We start from the raw sequence: 21,276 nt of genomic DNA, 5'->3' as shown, positions 1-21,276 counted from the left end.
AGCCATCAAGGACCTGAATTCAGACCCAGAAATCATCATTCTCCCAGTAGAAAAAGGCAATGCCACAGTAATCATGGAAACAGAACAATGAAAACAAAAAATCAAGGAGCTCCGGGATCCTGCGATATACAAAAAACTGAAACAAGACCCACCAACAAAATAACCAGGAAAACGAACCCCCGATCAAAAAACCCTCAATTCAGCCAACCACAAGACAAAATTTGTCCAAATCTGAGCCTCTCCCACCAAGACTATATGGACTTTCCAAGATCCACAAGGATTCCATTCCATTCTGACCCATAGTGAGTGCCATTGGATCCCCCACATATGACTTGGAAAGGTTTCTGGCCACACAATAACAAACCCATATGGGGCAAACCCCAAGGACTCTACTCGCTTCATAAGAAAAATCAACAACCTTAAACTTAAACCCACAGACATACTAATAATCTTTGATGTGGTCTCCCTGTTCCTCAAAGTCCCCATGATATTACAGCCCTGTTCGAACATTGCCTCACCACAAGCTATTTCCAGTGGGACAATGGAGTCTATGAACAGAGAGATGGGGTAACAATGAGAAGCTCTCTGAGCCACATGATACCAAACTTTAACAAGGAACACTTTGAAAAAGCAAGCCCTGGAAACAGCACCAAAAAATCCCACATGGTTCCGATATATGGATGACAAATTCACCATTTGGAGCCATGGAGAAGAAGATCTGGCTGTGTTTCTGAACCATCTGAACAACAGATGTTTGATGTGTAGAAAAAAATTAAATTGGTTTTTTTATTCTAAGTTACCAGGATGGGTATCCCCCCAAGAGGTACTGCTAGAAAGAACAAGAATAGCTTCAAGATGGTTAAAATATAAGGATCTGTTTAAAAGGAACAATCAAGGAGATTATGAAATGAGACAAATGAGTGAGATCCAGGAATTCAAGCAAAAAAATCACTGGTTGTTGTATAAGCAGTTACTGGAAAGGTATAAAGCTGACAAAAAAGAATTGGGTTTTGAAACAAAAAAAAATGAGCTGGATGAAATAATAGAAGGAAATACAACTAAACCAGTTGCAAATATATACAAGATTCTCCTTAACAGAACTCAAGAGCAAGAGATTATAAAAGGAGAAATGATAACATGGGCCAGAGACTTAGGAAGGAGTATAGACCTGGAAAGCTGGCAGTACTCTAGGAGGAAGTCATTTCAATTTTCTAAATGCCAGAATATCAGAGAAAATTATTTGAAGATGGCCTACAGATGGACTAAACTTGCAAAAATATATAAGAACAAAGAAATTAAATGTTAGAAATGTGGATGGCAATTGATATCATGTGTGGTGGTTATGTCCTAACATCAAAAAACTCTGGGAAGAGATACACAAAAACATTGACAAGATTTTAGACATAGAATTCATCATGCTACCTGAAATATACGTACTAAACATGAGAAATAAAATACAAGATGCAGAAGCAAGAAAACATTGGAAAACCATATTATACATGATTACATCGGCCAGGACTCTCATAGCGCAGAAATAGAAGTTAAAAGAATTACCTACAATAGATGAATGGTTATTAAAAACATTAGATAATATTGAATTGGATCAACTAACAAATATGATAGAAAGAAACTCATACAGTGTTCAATAAAGATTGGGAAACTATGGCCCAAGAAACACCGGCCAAAAGTGTTGTGTCAGCACCGAAACTAGGGTTCCAGAGCATGCTGCAACCGCACACTCTGGAACCCTAGTCCGTGGCATCATGGCGGCGTTCTGTCCAAAATAAAAAGTAGAAAAAATATATAATGTATATGTATTAATATATATAACCTTGCACTGTTTAATGTATGCAATAAACATTAATTAAAAAATAATAAAAAAGAAGCAAAGCCTCCAAATGATCTACAAAGCGGCTAAGAAAATCCAGAAAATGCTGTGCTCAGTGAAGGACAGGAGAGAACCTCCCGTGGCCACAGGAGTTTACCATATACAGTGTAACTGCAGGAAAGTCTACATAGGGACCACCAAAGGCAGCATCCAAAAGAAATCAAGGAACATGAGAGACACTGCAGACTGGGTCAGCCAAAAAATCAGCAGTAGCAGAACACATTATAAACCATTTAGTGCATAAAATACTATTTTAAAACACTGAAATTCTAGACCATGCCAACAACTATCAGGTCAGAATGCACTGGGAAAGCATTGAAATCCACAAAAACGTGGACAACTTCAACAGGAAAGAAGAAAGCCTTTAAGTGAACAAAATTTGGCTACCCGTCCTGAAAAACATCAAAATCAGGACTCGGTATATGCAAATAGAAAACCACCCAGGGTCAGGGGTTTTCCCAGTAGACAATGATAACTAATTAAAAAGACACTAATCCTCTTTGCATATCCTTCCACCCTGAGGCCTACCCAGGTTCACACAGTGTGTATATATACCCTACTCTCTTCCATGCCATCATTCTCTGAAGATGCCAGCCACAGATGCAGGTGAAATGTCAGGAATAAACTCTTCTAGAACATGGCCACATAGCCCAAAAAACCTAATGATAGGAAAGTTCTCAGAGAAATAATTTGGAATGTGTTCCCCCCCCCCCCCCCGGATACTCTCTTGGATGTGCAATTTATTATTATTATAGCCTCAATTTCCTCCCCTCTCAATATTTTTCATTACTTTTATACAAAGGCCTGATATTCCTACAGTAGCACACTATGCTTTACCCTAAGACTATGGCTGCATTTACACGGCAGAAGTAATGCAAGTTGACAGCACATTAACTGCTCTAGCTCAGTGCTATGGAATTCTGGGATTTGTAGTTTTACAAGATATTTATCCTTCTCTGTCAGAGAGCTCTGGTGCCATAACAAACCACAAATCCCACCACAGCCTCTGAAGCAAAGAACATCAATGCAAGATCTGCTGCACAGGGGTCTTTAAGCATTCACCCCAGACTAGCATACTGACATATCAATGTGGCAATCATTTGTGCATGTCTACTAAGCCTAGCATTTTGGAGACAGGGTTTTGTATACTCAGAAGCCCTTTCACACTATATAGTTACACTGGTATGATTCCACTTTAATATTCATGGAAACATCCTATGGAATCTTGGGATTTGCAGGTTGATGCTGTTGCTATATCCCTCCAGGTCCGGTCCGATTTGTAGACACCCTGCCCTAGGGTTTTTTCAACAAAAATGTATCACAGAAGGCTCCCCACTGCCTTCCTTTGAAAGAATGTGACTTGCCCAAGATCACCCAGTGAGTTTTCATGGATGAGCAAGGATTTCAACTCCTGGTCTCCTGGTGCTCTAGTTCAGCACTCAAACTGCCATGCTGGCTCTTCCAGTTTGCAGTTCAGGGAGGAATATTCAGAATTCTCAGCTAAAGAGATCTAGCACATCACTGAAGTACAAGCCCCAGCATCGCACATGATGTGGCGGTTCAAGTACAGTGATAACACAATAATTTGTCAATGGGAAAGGGTTGCAAGAAGTCCCCCTATTATGTCTATTGTAAGCCTATGTCTACTGAAATAAATGGAGGTTATTAAATAAGGAAATATAGTTATATAACACAATGCAATGATTACAGGTTGAGTCTCCCTTATCTGGAATTCCAAATTCTGAAATACTCCAAAATCCAAAACCTTTTTTCCTTGGTGGCTGAGATAGCGACACCTTTGCTTTCTGATGGTTCAGTGTACACACGCTTTGTTTCATGCACAAAATTATTTAAAAATATGAATAAAATTACATTCAGGCTATGTGTATAATGTATATTAAATATAGGACTAAAACACACTGCAGAAATCATCCAGTTTGAGACCACTTTAACTGCCCTAGCTCAGTGCTAGGGAATCCTGGGAATTGTAGTTTATTGTGACACCAGAGCTCTCTGACAGAGAAGGCTAAATGTCTCACAAAACTACAGTTCCCAGGATTCCCTAGCATTGAATGAATTTTGTGTTTAGACTTGGCTCCCATCTCCAAGCTATTTTATTAAGTATATGCAAATATTCAAAAATCCAGACCAATGAACAAAAATATGAAACACTTCTGGTTCCAAGCGTTTCAGATAAGGGAGACTCAACCTATATAAGTTCCACATTTCCATTTCAAACTCAGAACCAAATATAGCCAAACTGAATATGTAAATGTTTTTAATTCCATCCAGTTTAAGGAACAAAATTAAATGATTCTTACTTGTCTCCAGAGAAGTTCAAAATTTCCAGTATCACAGTTCCTATCAAGCTTCCTGTCAATAACAACTTTGATTGTGTCTTCCTGAACCTGAGCACATAGATCTGATGTAATTGGAGTAGAAGGATACATGGTTGGACTACTATTGATTTCAATCAGCCATGGTTTAAAGTCATTCCCAAGAATGAAATCCGCTCCATAGAGTTCAAAACTGCTCTTCCGTGATTCAACTTGGTCTTGAGCCATCTTCATAGTATAGATTAAAATTCTTTTCATGGATGGGTAGATCACATTTCGCCAGATGTGGCCATGGCCTCTCTTTTGCAGGTAGTCTTGGAATTTGCTGCTTGTCCACATATTGTGATAAGGCAAATGTGAACTGCGGTCAGTAGCATTCTTATAATTTTTCTGGATGGAATTATTGCAAAGATGAATGGAGCTGTGAACATGAAACATGAGATTACTACTAGAAAACAGTGGCACTGAAATGTACAATGCTATTCAATTTTTATAAAAAAAAAATACAGGTAAAAGCTGCATGAATTATGCCTTGTACAGCTGCATCCATACTGCAGAAATAATCCTGGTTGGCACCACTTTAGCTGCCATGACTCAATGCTATGGAATTCTGGGAATTGTAATTTGTTGCGGCACCAGAGCTCCCTGACAGGGAAGGCTAAATGTCTCACAAAAACTTCAATTCCCAGAATTCCATACCATTGAGCTACGGCAGTAAAAATGCTGTCAACCTGGATTGTTTTTGCACTGCAGATTTAACCATAGTTATATAACACAGATTGCTTTTTTACTGACAGTTTTTGAAATAATAGTTATACATCAGATAAAGCATTGCTGAATCCCATGGAAAGTCCATGTTTCAAAATTGCTCTGTATTGTAAAATAAAGCGTTGGGGGAAGCATTGTGTTTGACAAGCTTCTAGAATACCCATTTTCACTTCTCAGTACTTGCACTGGTTCCTTATGGTTTTTCCTATTTGTTTGTGCCTCTAAAGCTTTTTTTTCCCCACCACTTAGCTAGTGCTACAGGACCAGCTGTGCCATGCATTTGAGTGAACTGATGTTGTTCCCAGTAATGTGTATGGCAGGGGTGCACTCCAAGAAAAGAGCTGAAATGTGAGCAGTGTGGAAAAACCTTTTAGAGCAAGGATGAGCAAATGTGGCCTGCCAGATGTTTGGGTATTCCAACTTGCAGGTTCTTGTAGGAATGTGAAGTCAAAGGCTTCATGGTCAGAATCCATAGTTTTTTGTGGGATTTTTGAGCTTTCTGTCCATGTTCTGGAAGAGTTTATTCCTGACATTTCACCAGCATTTGTGGCTGGCATCTTCAGAGAATGCCGGCATGGAAGTGAGTGGGGTATATATGTACTGTGTGAGCGTTGGTTGAGAGGAAGTGATTTACATGTTAACCTCTGTGTTGTTCAGTTGTTGAATGGCAAGACCTCATGGTGTCTTTTTAATTAATGATCTATTGTCTTCTGGGAAATGCCCTTGACCCTGGGTGGTTTTCATTTGCATTTGCTGGGCTTTGATTTTGGTATTTTTTAGGACTGGTAGCCAAACTTGGTTTACTTTAAGGGTTTCTTCTTTCCTGTTGAAGTTGTCCAGGTGTTTGTGGATTTCAATGGCTGTCAATGTGTGTAGGTCTTCTGTATACTGTGTGCCCCAAACGTTGGTTCAGTTTGTGGATGACCAGGACATCCAAGAATGTCAATGTTTCTTCCTTTTCTTTTTCCATTGTGAATTGGTAGTTCAGGTGGATGTTGTTCAGGTGCTTCAGTAACACAGTCAGATCTTCTCCTTGGCTCCAAATGGTGAAAGGGTCATCCACATATCAGAAAGTGCCATCCACATATCATGTGGCCGTCTAGATGCTGGTGGGCTGCAACTCCCAGCAGTGGTGTCACTAGGGAGGTAGGGAGTTGTAGACAGCACCAGGTGACAACTCAGAGGAGGAGTTACACCTGGTTGGGCAATCCTCCCCCTTCAAACATTCACCCTTCCTACTTGCTATGTTACTGGGCTTTCTCCCTGAGAAAGAAAGTCTGGTGACAGACAAACAGAAGGGGCAAACACACCCCTTCAGTCCCCTCCTACTGCCTCAGTTTCCCAGTCAGGATGATGCAGCAGTTGGGGAGGGAGGGGAGGCAAGGTGAAGGGCAACTGGACATCTGAGGAAGGGGCAGGCTACTGAGTTAGCTGGCTGCCCCTCCTGCCACTGAGTGACACCCTAGCTAGTGACACCACTGTCTCCCAGCATACCTCACCATTGACTCAGTGAGGTGAGCTGCTGGGATTTGCAGTCCAACAACAATAAGAGGACTTTTCTCACTCACCATGTTAGTACAATGAGCTACAGATAAACTGAAATAATTACTCTAAATGTTTGCAGAAAGGCAAAATAAAATCTTACATGTATGGTTTCAGTCAACCCATACAAGACAGGGCAGGTAAGAAGTCCCTAAACTAAATTACACATGCTCCTAAAGGTCATACCTATGTATAGAGTAGGCGGAAATCCATTATAAATGACTCCATGTGAGAGTATTTTCTTTAACAAACCATCAAACAAAAAAAAGTACAAAGACTGGCTTCCTGGAAGACAGAAGTGACCAAAGAGTAGCAATTTTTATATCAAAGAAGTGGGTACCTAGAATGGCCAAGAGATTACACGACAACAAGGCCCATCAATTTTTCTGCCTATATATACACACACTGGCTGGTTGTTCTTGCTACAAGGTTACTTCTTTTAGTGAAGCCAACATTCCTCATTACATGATGGCTTGCGATCATGGAAACTGTAGGTGAATAATATCTTGAGGGCTACAGTTATTCACCCTGTTGAAAATGTTTGGCCTTAGGATATGAGTAAGAGGATGGGTGCCTATCAGCAAGGCAATACCTACTATTAGATAGAATGAAATGGCTACCACAAACATCTGATTTGGAAGTTCATGAAAGGACAGCAAATTCTTAGTTATTTAGTTTGTTATTTTATGCAGGGATGAAGAAATGTGCTTGCAGATTTTTCTATTTCATGTGTCAAAGTATCTTGGCCTTACAAACACTATAATATTTGTTACCTGTGCAGATTATCTAAGGAGAAACGTTGAGTGGAAAATCTCAGATAGCTTTCTTTGTAGAACCATAATGTCAAGGGGTTCCAGTCTGTCACAAGAAACCATTGCCTAATATCAAACTTTGTGTCATAAATCAGTAATGGTGCCTCGATGTACTTTTGGACAATCCACTTGTGATCTTTCACTGGAAACTGATCTGTTGGTTCAACTAGTTTTAATATTTCTTCCAATCTGTTCTTGCATACTATTTCTGAAAAAGAGAAAGATATAGGAATAACAATATCAATGTCATCAGCTGCATTTGGACATAACATTAAACTAGTATTACTGCAAAGTCTAGCTTGCCATTCAGGAATAGTGTGCTTGTCTATACTATCCAATCTTCCATGCTTGAAATTTTGCACCAACAACAGTAGTTAAACTAACTGGCAAATAATGAGGAAGGCCCTATACAGACCGGCCCTTTGGGATGGCATGAGGCTAGAGTCAGGGCATAGTGTCCTCATGATGCACACCCAACTCTTCCCCCCCCCCCTAGTGTGCCCTGACACCGTGCACTGCTCCACATGGCATGTGGCATCATATCATGCCTCTAGCGCTACATCCAGATGATGCAGTGCTGAAGGAGCACCATATAGTTGTTCTGCTGTGGCTATGGCACCCTTTTGAAGGTGCAAAAAGGAGCCACTTGTTGTGACTCCTTTTTGCACCCTCTAAAGGCTGGGTTGGGGCCATGGCGTGAGATTGCATAGGCCCTGATCTGGCTAGGAAAGGGGCGGCTGCAGGCCAGCCATTCAGGGTGGTTTTCAGGGCAGCCTGTTAAGCCTTGAAGTAATGCATCATCAAAACTAGATCAGGAGGTGTTCCTCCCTAGCCAAGAGTAATGAGAAACCAATTTCATATCCTGGCTTCAAGCTCTGATTTGTTAGGAAAGTGAGAAAGCAGGAGTTTTGTATCTTCTTGCAACAACTTCTCAGACAGACTTAGAAACCCAAAAATTATGCTTTTAGAATGAGTCCATTATGGGGAAAAGTTTTGAGGCAACATCATTATCAGTTTGAAGAAACTTTTAATACAGTTTAATAACCTATACCTCTGTTTTCTGGAGCAGGAAACTGAGAATAGGACTGTATGGAAAGAATAGAAAACTAGAACTAGATGATACCTAGGGATGGAAGGATCAGTAATCACATAATACTACAAAACCAGACTTGGAAAACAGGGAATTATGGGGTGACATGATAGAGGTGTATGAAATTATGCACAGTGGAGGGAAGGGTATTTAGGAGAGGTCATTCCTCTTTCTCATAATTCTAGAACCTGAAGTTATCTTCTAGAGCAAAGTTGTGGGACATAAAAGCAGAAAAAGGGAAATATTGCAGCAAAATCATGAGTCCTTGGGGGACTTTGGTCACTGTGGAGGATGGAAGAGAATACCAACCTCCTCAGTGACTAAAAAAGACCTACGTAGGTGTAAGGTGTACTAATGGCTGTGGGTGTCACTGACACAATCCCAGCCAGCATATAATTGCCACAATATGTACTTATGATTGTCAAACTTGGGTGCCTTTAAGAGAACTGGATAAATTCATAAAGCTGAAGGCTATCAAGAGCAGTTAGACAGGATTGCTGTATATCACTGGAAATACCACAAGCAATACACCTTTGTGTTACAGTCGCTGGAAGGAAAGAAATAGAGGCTGCCACTGTCCTGATTGCAGAGATTCTTTAACCCTTTTGTCACTTCTGAACACATCTCTGATCCAACATGGTTCTTCTTACAATTCTTAATTTGTGCTGCTACTGTTTAGACATAATTTAAAAGGGGGCAAACTTCCTCACATTTATTATATGGTGCATTGGTTAAAAGAGAGCCAGCATGGTGTAGTGGTTTGCCTTAGAGTCACCATAATTCAGAAATCACTTGAAGGTACAAAACAACAACAACATTGGTTATCTGTATTTACCAAAGAGCATTAGTCCTACCTCTGCCACGGGATTTTGCTCCAGGTTTAATGATCCAGACATTGTGGAGACCGTTGATATCATGCTGTGGATCTGCTAGGATCATTTTGTGCAAAATGTTTTGACACTGGGGGAAATAACTATCTGCGTTACAAATCACTGCATCCTCACTGCAAACAACAACACATTTTATGTATATAACAAATATTTTATAAACACGTCTTGCAATTATAAATAAGAGGTAACAAGTCTTTTTAAAAAGAGTCTTGTGGAATTGCCCTAGACCATGCCTCATACACAGAAAAGATACTATTGAAAAATAAATGTATGAAGACTGCAGATAGTCTAGATTTGTTTCTCATTCTCCCCACCCAGTCCCACATTTTCCTTTGCCAGGAGTGTTTTGCTAGAAGTGACCTAGGATGTATTCACAACACACAATTCTAAAAGTCTAATACCAACCAATAGAATCCTGAGATTTGTAGTTTGAAATTTAGAAATATCTGCTGAAGAGATCTAGTGCATCCCATTGCCTAGAATTTAGTGATTTTAATACTGGTGTGATATCATATGATAACTCCTGAATGTACCAGTAACCAATCTGGTTGCCATGTTATGAACTAATTGAAGTTTCCAAACTTGGTACAGAGGTAGCCCAATGTGCAGCACACTTCAAATGTCCATCCTTGAGGTTACCAGTGCATAAATTATCATCTTTAGGTACTCCAGATCTAGGAAGGGGTGCCACTGATGTAACAGCCAAAGCTGATCAGCACTCTTGGCCATCACATCTATCTGAGCTGCCACTTGGAGAGACAAAAGCACCTCCAAACTGTGGACGCGGTGTTTCAGGGGGAGTGTAACTCCATCCAGGACTGGTTGACACACCTCCAAACCTAGGTTAGGACCCTTGACAGTAAACATTTCCATCTTGTCTGGATTCAACTCAGTTTGAGTTCATCCAGCCCTTTACCTCCTCCAGGCATTCATTCAAAGAAAACACACTATCCTTAGCTGAAGCTGTTTTTGACGGCATGGAGAAATATATTTAGGTGTCATCAGCATATTGATAGCACCATGCCCAAGCCTCCAGATTTCTCCCGTTTTAATGTAAATACTGAATAACCTTGGGGATATGCCATATAACAGCTCCTTTTTTGAGCAACAGCTGTCCCCAAGCACTGCCATCTGGAAACTGCCTGAGAGATAGGACAGGAAGCACTGAAGCACAGTGTTTCCAGTTCTCAAATCCCCCAAGCATTCCAGAAGGATACCATGGTAGATAATATAAAACAGTGCCGAGAGGTCCAAAAGCATCATCAAGAACACACTCCTTCATCAATACTTAGATGAAGATCATCCACTAAGGCGACCATAGCTGCCACAACTCTTGAGACTTGAGTCAACCTGTCTCACATGTCTTGTAGTGATTTCCAGAAAACCTGGCAGCCATAAATTCTGATAAAGTTGCATCATTAATATCAGACCACAGTGCAAATGTACAGGTATGTGCTTTGTAGCTTGGAGAGCTCTGAACAATGTCAAGGAGGTTTGCTGCAAAAGGAAGCAATGCACAAGTTGTTGAATGCTGGCAGGGTGCCTGGCTGATGACATATACAGCAAATCAAAGTACATATCCAAAAATCATCCAAGTGGAGCACAAGTGACCAAGCAATATCAGAATGTGGTCAATATGCCAAAAATTATTAATGAGGAAGAACAGACAAGCTAGAAGAGGCTTCTGAGGCTTTGCCTGACTCTACAGTAAAGGACAAAATTCTCCTCCCTGTCCTCTCCTCGCTACTGAGTTGAGTGCAAATAACTTGTGTATGCTGAACTGAGTTTGTACCAAGTAAGCCAAGAACAAGGGGGGTAAAGTGGGAGGAGGAGAGAAAATGTGGACATTACAAAATCAGATGAAAAGGTGGGATGACAGAGGATTGTCCCTGCCAAATCATGATAGCTGTAGGGTGTGAAACTGTAGTACTAGCCAGGCTGCAGTCATGCCCCATTAAGATTAGGGCCTAAATACTCTAAAGGCACCAGATCGCATCTGATCTTGGAAGGATGGAAGACCACTAATGAATACCAAGTGCCATGGGATATATTTGAGAGGAAGGGGCTTGCAAAATCACCTCTGAGTAAACCCTATGAAATTCATGGGGTCACCATGCATTGACAGGAGACTTGAAGGCACACCTGTATATAGACACAAAACATGAAGTTTGGAACAGTGGCAGTTAATTGAGCTGAGCCAGTCAGATAGTTTGTGCCTCCTTCTGGAGTGCTGTCATTGGCCAGGTGAGATACAGAGCTGGAAAAGAAGGAAAGGAAGGAGAAAGATAGAGAAGGGCAGAGGACAAGATGAGAAGCCATGAGCAGAGAAACTTTGGGGTCATTCACACAACACTAAAGACCAAATTTCAAACCAGATTATAAGTGGGTAGTTCCCACTGACACCTGGGATCAGGGTTTTGCACACCCGAACTGGGGCAAATCCCCCTCAGCATGGGTTTTCCAATATCGGGTTTTCCCCCGTTTCTTTTCAGAAAACCCAGTTCTTCCATGGTGCTGGCAAAATGGACCATGATCAGGTCATATAGGGGGAAGAATAAAGGTCAGAGGGTGGGCAGTGGGCACAACATGCCTCCCCTCTCTCACCGGTCGCTTTGCAAGCGGCTTTTATTCATTATTTTAATTTTCTGATGACATATGCGAATGCTTGTGCTAACATTTTTTCCCTTTCGCTTGCTCCCTTCACTGCAGCCAAAATACAAGTTTACATACACTTTTTTCTCGGATGCCAGCAGGGCCAGTGTTATTGTTATTGTTATTGTTATATTTGACAAATTGATAGAATATGCAAACATTGCCACTAGATTTTTTTTTTAAAAAAGGAGGGAGGAAGCACCCATGCCACTGAAGAATGGCTGCAGCAGATGACAGCAGAAATGAATATGCAAATCATTTGACTGACAACAACAAAGATCGCTACTTTTAAGTGCAAACATCAAGCAGGATAAATTGCACCAGGGAGGTTCAATCGGGGTAAAGGGTAGTGGGAACTTTCATTCCAGACAGATTCGGTATTGGATTACTGAATCTGCCCAGATCTATCCAGGGCAAAAGCGCCAGTGTGAAAGGGGTTTTTGTCACTCATGGGGGAACAAGTCCCCAGTGAAGTTATCTTGCCCAAGCCCCCTCATTCCTCTACAGGTATTTCTCCCAGGTCTGCCAAGAGCTCACAGTAGACCCAGTTCAAGATGTGTGAGTTGACTTCTTCTCTCTAAATCTTCCTACAAACCAAATATTACTACTTTCTTTAAACATGCTTTTAAGTAACTTTGAGTAAGAAATGCTGGAAATACTGTAAAAGAAAAGCTGGAAGTGCTGTGCATGAAAAATGTTTATTCATTTATTAATTCACTTATAAAAAATAACACTGTTATACTTTGCCATTTTTGAATCATATCGATAAATGCTGGTGCTTATAGAAGACATGGAGATTTAGCAACAGACATGATAGCCACTTCTGGTCTTTTGAGATAGCAAATTATATTTTGTATTTTTTTTCTTTTTCACTTTCCAGAGCCCACAAAGACCCAAGACCTCCAGTGCTCCAGGACAGAGGGATTCCCTTCCTCTTGCTTCCCCTTCTTCTTAGCCCTGAGTTCTGCAGGGGCCTGCTTTATTTTGAGGGCACTGCCTTTCTCATCCATATTTGTGTGTAATGTGGCATTTCCTCTAGTATTTACAAAAGGTTTCATGCCACTCTGAAAGTAGCATTAACAAGAGTGACACGGACATTTCAAGAAGCAGCAGTGGAGAAGTACTGCCAAATGTACACAATTTTTTAAATGACCTCTCTCAAAAAGCATGGAAACAGGCACAGAAGACACTCTGGGTGCCCTTGAGGTGTCTTAAGAAATCAGGTCAGTATATTTCCATCACTCCTCTGATTTAGAATTCTGTTTTCACCTAGAAACAAACACTGAAAGGAAGCTACTAAGGATTCTATGCATTTAAGCCCATTAAGAGGTAATTCCTGTTTATTTATATTGAGCCTATGCCTGTATTTACTTTAATATATGCCTCCATGGATTTGAAAGTCATGGTTTTTAAGTGAATATTTTTTATATTCAGCCACTTTTTAAAATCATAATTATTCATTAACTGACTACTGTCCAGCTACTGCAGTTTGATAAATAAATCTGACAAATGAATAAAAAATATATCAATTAAAAATTCAATTAATTCACATTTTAAAAATAAAATTATTAGTTTAATACATATGTGTATGAATTCTGTCCACAGTAGACACACTCATCTTAGACAAGAAGGGAGATTTCTTCTAAAATGATATCTGAACCAATTTATATATACATTTTCCTTTTTTCAAAGAGAATAAGTATATAAAAGGGTTATAATTTTATTCATTTCTAAATTTAAGTAATTAATTTGATAACACATTATATGTGACAATCCAACCTCTTAGATTATTTAACTCTCTGACAAAGAAGGCTAAATATGTCACAAAACTGTACAAATATCTGAATTCCATAGCATTGGGCCATGGCAGTTAAAGCAATGTCAAACTGCATTAATTCTGCAGTGTAGATGTGGTCAAGGACTCTGGGAGACCAGTATTTGAATCCTACCCAGCCACGGAAACCCACTGGGCAAGTCACACTCTGTAAGCCTCAAAGAAAGGCAATGACTATCGCCCTCCGAACAAACCTTGCCAGGGAAACCCCATGGTTGCCATACTTGAAGGTATACAACAATGGCAATATGTTGCTTAGTTACAATCTTCAGTAACTAATGAATGATGCTTAGTTACAATCTTCAGTCAACAGAGTTAGAAGTAAATACTTACTGAATGAGAGCATAGTACTGTTCAATCAATTGATTCCATTCTTTTTCTGATAGCACTGGTACACTTTCTATTGCTGTATCAATGTCATTATGCTCAATTTGATCAAGGTAGGTTTCACACACTTTGCATGCCATTTCTACTATTTCTCCAGGAAGCTCCTTTACTTTATTTACATCTGCATCTAGGAAATTCAACACAAAATACTTTTCAGTGATGCATGCTCTTTTCTGCAGTTCATAAAGATACCTTCCTATGGATCCTGCTTGGGGAACTACAGCTCTCCTCAACACGGACACTATAACACCAGAAAAATAGATTCCAGTTGCTGTTCCCAGATAAACAAAGATTAGTGTCACACATGTACACCCCATTGTTTGAACAGTAACATGTATTATGTTATGCTAACCAAGGCTGTGTCAAAACTGCTCTTACCGTTTGGAGTCTTTTTCTTTTTTTTCTGAAACTTGCACCGCCTTTTTGATCTTTTGGGCGCCTTTTTTCGAAAAATTTGGATGTGTTTTGCTGTTTTAAAAAGATGTGTTGCCATTATGCAATGAAGTCATCACACAGAAGCAGCAGCTGCAGCAGTAACAAAAAAGCCTCCACAGCAATAGGAGGAGAGGCACAACATGAAACAACAGGACAGGGGCATTTTTGTTGAAATTTTGCAGGAAAGACCAGAATGTCAGGGACAAGAGAGGAGGGAGTATGAATTGTAATGTTTGTGGTCAGCACTGAAGCACACACTGAGTATTTAGACTTACACTTGGAATATAACCAGAAAGAGAGAAGATAAATGAGCACCAACATGAAAACAGAGGATGATCGTTTTTGTGGTCAGTGAGCACTAATGCATAAAAATTAACAGCCTTATCACATGAGAAAAAGCTGAAACAGAGTGGGACATTAGCAGCTTTCTCCATGCCTCTCCACATGCCATCATAGCACTTCTGTTCTAGAAGAAGGTGGTGATAAAAGCATGCTGTTTGTCAAATGGATTTTTCCAGCATAACAGAAGACACACTTTTATGACTGTCTCCCTCTGGAAGAGAACGGAAGTGCTATGGCGGCATGTGGAGAGGCACAGAGAAAGCCACTACTCTCTCACTCTGTTTCGCCTTTCTTTTCTCATGTGATAAAGCTCTAGGTAAATGACACTCGCCTCATTTTTTTAAATTTTAAAAACAAAATAGACAATGTTTCCAGTGAAAATGTATTTCCCCCTAAAACCAGCACTTTAATACCAATAAAAACTGATTAAAATGTCACTCTACACTTTCAAGAATGTACGCTACACTCAGGAAACAGGTAGAATAATATTTATACAGACAAAAGCCACTGTCCAAAAAAATCTTTTGTATTATCTGTATAAAAGAACTCACCAGTGGGCTGACATGTTCACACTACACAATTATAGCACTTTGATACTTGGGTCTAGCCGATGGAATCCTGGTTTCCTGTGGGGCTTAAGCTCTCTGCTAGTAAACTCTATTGACTCACTAACCTGCAAATCACAGAAATCCATAGGCAGCAGCAATGACAATTAACATGATATCCAAGTGCTATACTTGGGCAGTATTTAAGATACCACGGTCTTTTTCATTAGAACATTACCCACACTATGAATCAAGTATGAAGCCTTACCTGGAAAACGTAACAGCCAAAGGGAGTGTAAATATGAAGTGTTAAAATACCACAATTAGGCTGAAATAAAATATGACTACAACCCCCAGATTCAAGGATGACATATCCCAGGGTTCTGAACAGCAATCACTGGTTACTGGCCACAATTATATTTCCTCAAAATCCCCACGGAGTGACTCTAAATGATTATTGTGTTATATTATTCCTAGAGGGCTTTGGGGAAGGGGATGTTGTAGCCACTGGATTATATAGATATTAAAGACTAGAGACCATCACACACACCCTTGAATTCATAGTTCTAAACCGTAGTTTCCAGTTTGCTAAAAGATTGTCAGCATTTTCTGTCAAAGGCTTTTTTTAAAACCAAAATCCCACCAAAGCTAGCTCTGGCATTAGGCAGAATGAGGCAACTGCCTCAGGCAGTAGTAATGGCCAACAGTGGCTGTTCCTCATGAGCTCTGCAGCTGTCATTCTCTTGGTAGAGAAAATTATGTGTTCCCCACAGCCTGCCCTGTTCTCCTAGACAGGCCTGCAACTAGTAAGCGTCAACTGGCAGTCCAAACAAATACGTGTGGGAAGGTGTCCTCTGCATCTGGCCATAAAATGTTTTGGGCCCACTATTCATCTCCACAGACAATAGTTTACTGTCTGTGAAGAAGCAAGGTTTGTGGTCTGCTGTAGAGATAAGTATGGAACAGGGAGCTGAAGATAACATTTCTAGTTTAAGAAAACCCATGAAAGACTACGTAAATGAGTTGTGAAACCTCATGTTTCCAAATGTGCTATGAATCCAAGGAGAAATAAATAATTTACAGTAATTTATAAAACTCATTCAATTTGAGTTTTCTTGTCATATCACATGAGGTCTATCATTCTATCCAGAGACAATGTGCATATATGATGAACCTATTTCTATCCATTAACTATCTCAATAAACCTAAAGTTGTCTTTTGTTGAGAAAAATGTCTGAAGTGTCACTAGATGCTTATCATGAGAGTTCACACAGTGACAAGCTCCTATGCATGTGCAGGAAATATGGCACCAAGGAAAAATACCTCACCCCATTCCAGCTACTATGAGAAATGCAGCTAAGATCACAGCAAATGAAGAAATCAGATTGGAAGTCAGATAGATCAATAATCCTGTTAATCTTAGAAAGTCCCAGCATTTCAATCCCACAAACTCTGGCTTCACTAACCCACTGGTCTGGACAGATCTTGTTTTCCTTCACTGACTACTGCACTTGGCTCCAGGCATCCCACTGCACACTTATGAATTCCAACTTGCTTCATTGTGGGAGCTCAGGCAATATAGGTCTCAAACTAACAGCCCAAAAGGGCTATCGTTGGGCCGCTTTGGGGACAGGGCGTGCACACGACACACATCTCAAACATGGCTAGAAGCTGCCCCCGGTGTGGCTCTATTCCAAAGACCTCGCCCAAAAACAGCCCAAAAAGAAGCAGAAAAATCCACTTCATTTTAGCAGGGCGAACTGGGGTCGGCGCATGTGGCTGCCACGGCCCCAATGCAAAAGGGCCTCATGCAGTCCTGAGACGGCCCTTTTGGGCCATCTGTTTCACCTGATATACTTCAGAAAAAGCTTAATCTCCATGCAGTGTTTCACCATCTACCTGTAAATGGCTTCTATAGATTACAGACAAAATGTACTAACAAGCATTCAGCTTCCTATTCAGATATATGCTGGTGTTTTTCTTTCTGAATAATTTAGCCTAAATTGTAGAGCAACCAATAACAGCTAGTAGAGAAACTTTGCATACATTTAATGCACACCTTTATTATATCGAAGTCAGTCATCTCAGATTCAAGAGATGCCCTTCATGTTTGCATGCTTTTGTAGTGTTTTTGCTCCAGTCCATACAGATGATGTAGTGTTTTTGCTCCAGCACATACAGATGATGTTATATCTGTTTCATATCACTTAAATGGTTGTTGCTTTCTCATGTAGAATCCTGGGATGAGGTACATAGTTTGATGAGGAACATAGAATTCTCTGCTAATACAGAATTCTAAGTAACTCAACAAACAATCCAGCATTCCACTCCAAGATATAGCTATGACATCTTTTGAATAGATGTGGTGCATCTTAATTTCTCACTTCCTGGGGAATAAAGCTTCATAAATTTTCCAAGACCTTCTCCCCTTAGCATAACTGAGCAAACTCCTTTGCTCAACTTACATACATTGTAAATTGTGATTACCCACAAAACTTTTAAAATTTGCCCCAAAACCTGTCTTTTGCTTGCTTGCTTGTTTGGGGTTGTTTGCATGTTTTATGGTTGTTTATGAAAATTCTTCAGTAAAATACAGGGTGATTCAAAAAGATTGGTGCAAAACTGAATAGGAACTGCTTTACTTTTGCATCATTCTTTTTTAATCACCCTGTATAATCGGGTGTTGGAGCTGGAAAATTCATATAACTGTGTAATAATGATACAACTAATTTTAATATCCACAGAAGTGAATGGAGAGGCTCAGTCAAGCAGAAGTACATCAAAGCTCAAGCAGGTCTTGGACTCAGCGGCTATAGTGATTTATTTAGTGTATATGCCACCTTTCTGAAAAGGCACTTAAGATGATTTACCATTTTAAAGCAGTAAAACAAATGAAAGTATTATTTTTAATTTTTTTAAAGCCAAGATTCCCTCAGGCAAAGTGACAGTCATGAACTCACCAGTCTAGATGTCTCCCCAATTTTTCCTCTGGACACAGAGGTTTCAATAAAAGGTGGCAGGGAGAAATCAGCTTCCCACTTTCTCCCATATCTTCCCTAATGGTTTGCATGCCATTTCAGATTATTGGATCTCAAATCCCATCGAAGAGGAATTTTTTCCCCTATTTTCTTTGGATGTACACTAACAACAAAAAAAGAACAAGCAAAGTATGGCCCTCCAGACATTGCTGGACTACAACATCCAGCATTCTTCACTATTTGCTATGCTATCTAGAAATGGTAGAGTTGCAGTAAAACAACATCTGAGAACCCACATATTGCCAGCCCTCCTCTAAAATAAATGCTGAAATAAGAACACAGAGCTATTGAATCAGCTTTTTCTCTTAGCCTGTCCACAAAGAATGATATTAGTAACTTTTTTCCAAATTCAGCCAAATATCAAAGGACATGTGTAAAAACAAATGAAGTTCTGAATAATACCTTTAGTTTCAGTTGCATCTTCTTTATCAGTGCTTTCTGTAGATGTCCACTTATATTTGCTGCTAGAAATATGTATACTGACAACCCATTTGATTATGGAGGCTGCTGCTGTTTTCCTGAAGTCATCTGAAATAAATGACATTTTTTTAGTATGCCCCATTTGAAAAAGCACATATTAAATGACAAAGCACTCGACTGGTGTGTGGGTGTGTAAGAATTCAGTAAACTTATCAATAACTCCATGAAATCCATATAAATGCATTTAAACCTATTGTGGCTCAGTTGCCCTACTTATTCACAGTGTGAAAAGTTCCAAGAAATTCTACAAGGTTTATATTTCAACCTTGTAATGAACCTGCACAAGTTCATGCCCTATCTCTGTTTTTAACCAAATGTAACATGAAATAGGCAGATATAACTGCATGACCACCTTGTATGTCTGTGTACTAAAAGCGACAACTGATGCTTCTTTGGATCAAGAACACAATGTATGGAAAGGGATCTTGTAGCACCTTTGAGAATAGCTAAAAAAAACTGATCTCATGAGCTTTCATAGGCTTGAGACTATAAAAGCTCATGCTCCTAGCTTCTTTCTTCGAGTTAGTCTCAAAGGTGCACCTTGGACAGCTCCTTTATTGCTTACATTAAAATGCAGAGCAGCTTCCCCACTCCATTTACATGGGAGCCACAACTCCCTAGTGCTAGCAGAATATAATCCTTGGCTATCAAGAAACTATGGAGGACTCCTTTTATTCTTCTGGCCATATGAAGTTTTTTAAAAAGTGTGTCCAAATGAGGCCTGGTTCTAGGAATGTCCAACAAACCACACACATGTACTGAGAAACTGCTCTGTGAATGACAGGTCCTGCCATATTGCAAACCACTTGGGTACTTCTCTTGTGTTCAATAGTATGTTATCATTCTCAAGGATGGCAGCCCTGTCAATTGAGGGGGAAATTACTATCCACCTCCATAACTGACACAGTGTTCATTCAGAAGAGGAGAAATGTCTCTGGAAGTCATTACCCTAAAAGATGGAAGGAATGTTGGGGATCCCCCACCAGCAGTGTCAACATCTCCTTGAATTTTGGGGGGCCAGCGCCGACTGGCTCTAAAGGCTGGCTTCCTGGAGGCTTGGAGCATGGTGTTTAGATGCCACATGCCTCCAAGATGTCTTGAAGCTGCCCAGTCAATCAGATAGTGGTGGCTTGAAGAAATCTTGGGGGCATGGCATTTAGATACCACACACCCACAAACTGTCCCGGAGCTGCAGCAGGGCATCTTAAACCCACCCAAATAGGAGTGGATTTTTTACACTCCTATTTGGGCCAGATTCCCAGCAGATTGGGGCTGTGGTGTGTGCTAGCCACTGCCCCAAGGTGTCTTTGGTAAGGCAGCTTGAAGCTGCCCCTTCAAGCCCATCTATTTCGCCCCTAAATGAGTGAAAGAAGTTATAGCATTTTCTAGACTCAGGCTGTATCTGCACTGCAGAAATAACTGTCCTGGCTCAGTGCTAGAGAATTCTGGGAATTGTAGTTTATTGAGGCACCAGGGCTCTCTGATAAAGAGTGCATATCACCTACAGTATCTTATAAGTGTGCAAGTGTGTGTGTGTGTGTGTGTGTGTGTGTATGTGTGTGTGTTTCTCAAGACAACACACAGGGATCCTGACAAAACCCATGTCCCCTGCTTCCGCCATCTTCTCCACATGGCACCTGGGAAAAGTTGGCCCATTCTTATGCTTTCCAAGATGAAAAAGGAAGAAATGTCAAACAACTCACCAATGAAATCTACTCTCTCATCATCCATGCAAATGCCATAACATCGAGGGAAGAAAGAATTTGGGTCGGCTGACGCATACCATGGCAAATTTCTCATGTGCAAACAAAGGCCAATCTTTAAATAAAATAAACATGTTACCTGTCATCTGCTATTTTAAAGTGCACATAAATAAATGAAAACACAAAATGATGGGATTCCATGAAAGTTTGACTTAACGTTAAGTTTGATTAATTATACTCTTCTGCTGCCTGCAAAAAAAAAAAGGGGGGGGGGTCCATCTGAACCTCATAGATATTATAGGCCTTCAGATTATTTCCTGGACCTTAAAAATTATGCAGCCTGACAACTGCAGGTCAGTTAATTATTCAGCCTGACAATTTCAGCTTAATTAATTTTGTTAACAAGCTTTTGTCCTACTTTTCCCATCACTGGATTTTATCAACATCAGATATACTTAATCTCATGAAAATATCTTCTTCCTTTTATAAAGGAAGCTTTTATAAAGGTGAATTTAATCTGATATTTATGTACCT

At 40.1% G+C, this 21,276-nt stretch overlaps 1 protein-coding gene across 1 annotated transcript in view; it reads right to left on the bottom strand.

Annotated features, from left to right (window-relative positions):
* The window catches only part of LOC149312342 (protein monoglycylase TTLL8-like), a 38,253-nt gene that overhangs the window by 5,640 nt on the left and 11,337 nt on the right, over window positions 1-21,276 (bottom strand). The window contains exons 7-12 of the mRNA XM_089527196.1: window positions 20,743-20,857; window positions 18,962-19,087; window positions 14,146-14,326; window positions 9,291-9,439; window positions 7,308-7,554; window positions 4,210-4,645 (exon numbers count right to left, since the gene is read on the bottom strand). Coding sequence (XP_089383322.1) covers window positions 4,210-4,645; window positions 7,308-7,554; window positions 9,291-9,439; window positions 14,146-14,326; window positions 18,962-19,087; window positions 20,743-20,857 — 1,254 coding nt within the window. The remainder of the gene's footprint in view (window positions 1-4,209; window positions 4,646-7,307; window positions 7,555-9,290; window positions 9,440-14,145; window positions 14,327-18,961; window positions 19,088-20,742; window positions 20,858-21,276) is intronic.

The sequence above is a fragment of the Sceloporus occidentalis genome, unplaced genomic scaffold (assembly GCF_023333645.1).
Source record: "Sceloporus occidentalis isolate IW3139 unplaced genomic scaffold, rSceOcc1.0.p SCAF_5, whole genome shotgun sequence".
Lineage (NCBI taxonomy): Eukaryota > Metazoa > Chordata > Lepidosauria > Squamata > Phrynosomatidae > Sceloporus > Sceloporus occidentalis.
Note: the sequence above shows the minus strand (reverse complement) of the source record. Positions and strands in the feature narration are given on the sequence as shown.